Raw genomic sequence first — 1,052 nt, 5'->3', positions numbered from 1 at the left:
GGACACCGGAAAATTTTCCCTGCAAGTGAGTCCCCTCCAGTCTCCTTCCCTCTCTGCTGCTATGGAATGTGAAATCCCACTGACTTTGCCTTAGTTTTAGTTACCATAGGAACCCAGGATTAAAATCCATATTCTGATCAAGTCATATGCAAGGGAAGTAACATTCAGTACTGTTTTTCTTACAACAGTTATTCTCAAGGTGTGTTTCTCTGGACCAGCAGTATTAGCATCACCAGGAATTTATTAAAAATGCAAATTCTTGGGCCCTGCTCCAAACCTACTAAATCAGAAACTCTGGTGTGGGTCCCCATTGTATTTTTTAACAAGCCTTTCATTCAATGCACACTAAGGTTTGAGAACCACTACTCTGTAACACTGTCACCTGTTATTCAATGTGCAGAATTCTAGATATTAGCTGGATATGTTTCCAATATCACTGTTAACAAGAATGTGTGCACCTTGTGTATTTGGCCTTTTTGGAAAGCCAAACTCACAGTTCCTTTTTTTTTCAGAGGTTTGGATGAAAACTACTGTCGTAACCCTGATGGAGAAACAGCTCCATGGTGCTATACAACCAACAGTGATGTGAGGTGGGAATACTGCAAGGTACCATCCTGTGGGACCTCTCTAGTGTCCGCGGATCATCTGTACACCACAGGTAAGAAAGGGTTATGAGAGCCTTCCGAGGGCCCAGACGTCCCCCTTAATTTTATACTTCAATGGTCTCTTCATAATATGCAGTAGCATTGTACAGTGTATTTCTGTTGTGGTCAGAGAACATGCTCTGTAAGATTTCAATGATTTTATGTTTGTTGAGGTTTGTTTTATGGTTCAGAATATAGTCATCTTGGTGAACATTTCATGTGCTCTTGAAAAGAGTATGACCTTTGCTTTTGTTGGGTAGAGTGTTCTCTAAAGTCAACTGGGATAAATTGGTTGTTAGTGGTGTTCTTCTGTATCCTTACTGATTTTCTGTCTCCTATTCCACTGATTACTGAGGGATAAATGGTGAAATGTTCAATTTTAACTGTAGATTAGTCTATTTCTCCTTT

General features: G+C 40.0%; 1 protein-coding gene across 1 annotated transcript in view; it reads left to right on the top strand.

Moving 5' to 3' along the window:
* The window catches only part of PLG (plasminogen), a 57,148-nt gene that overhangs the window by 17,783 nt on the left and 38,313 nt on the right, over nt 1-1,052 (top strand). The window contains exon 8 of the mRNA XM_008574601.1: nt 416-658. Within this exon, the coding sequence (XP_008572823.1) occupies nt 416-658 (243 nt within the window). The remainder of the gene's footprint in view (nt 1-415; nt 659-1,052) is intronic.

Source organism: Galeopterus variegatus, unplaced genomic scaffold (assembly GCF_000696425.1).
Source record: "Galeopterus variegatus unplaced genomic scaffold, G_variegatus-3.0.2 Scaffold1072, whole genome shotgun sequence".
Taxonomy (NCBI): domain Eukaryota; kingdom Metazoa; phylum Chordata; class Mammalia; order Dermoptera; family Cynocephalidae; genus Galeopterus; species Galeopterus variegatus.
The sequence above is the reverse complement of the archived record's forward strand: the minus strand, read 5'-3'. Positions and strand labels throughout refer to the sequence as shown.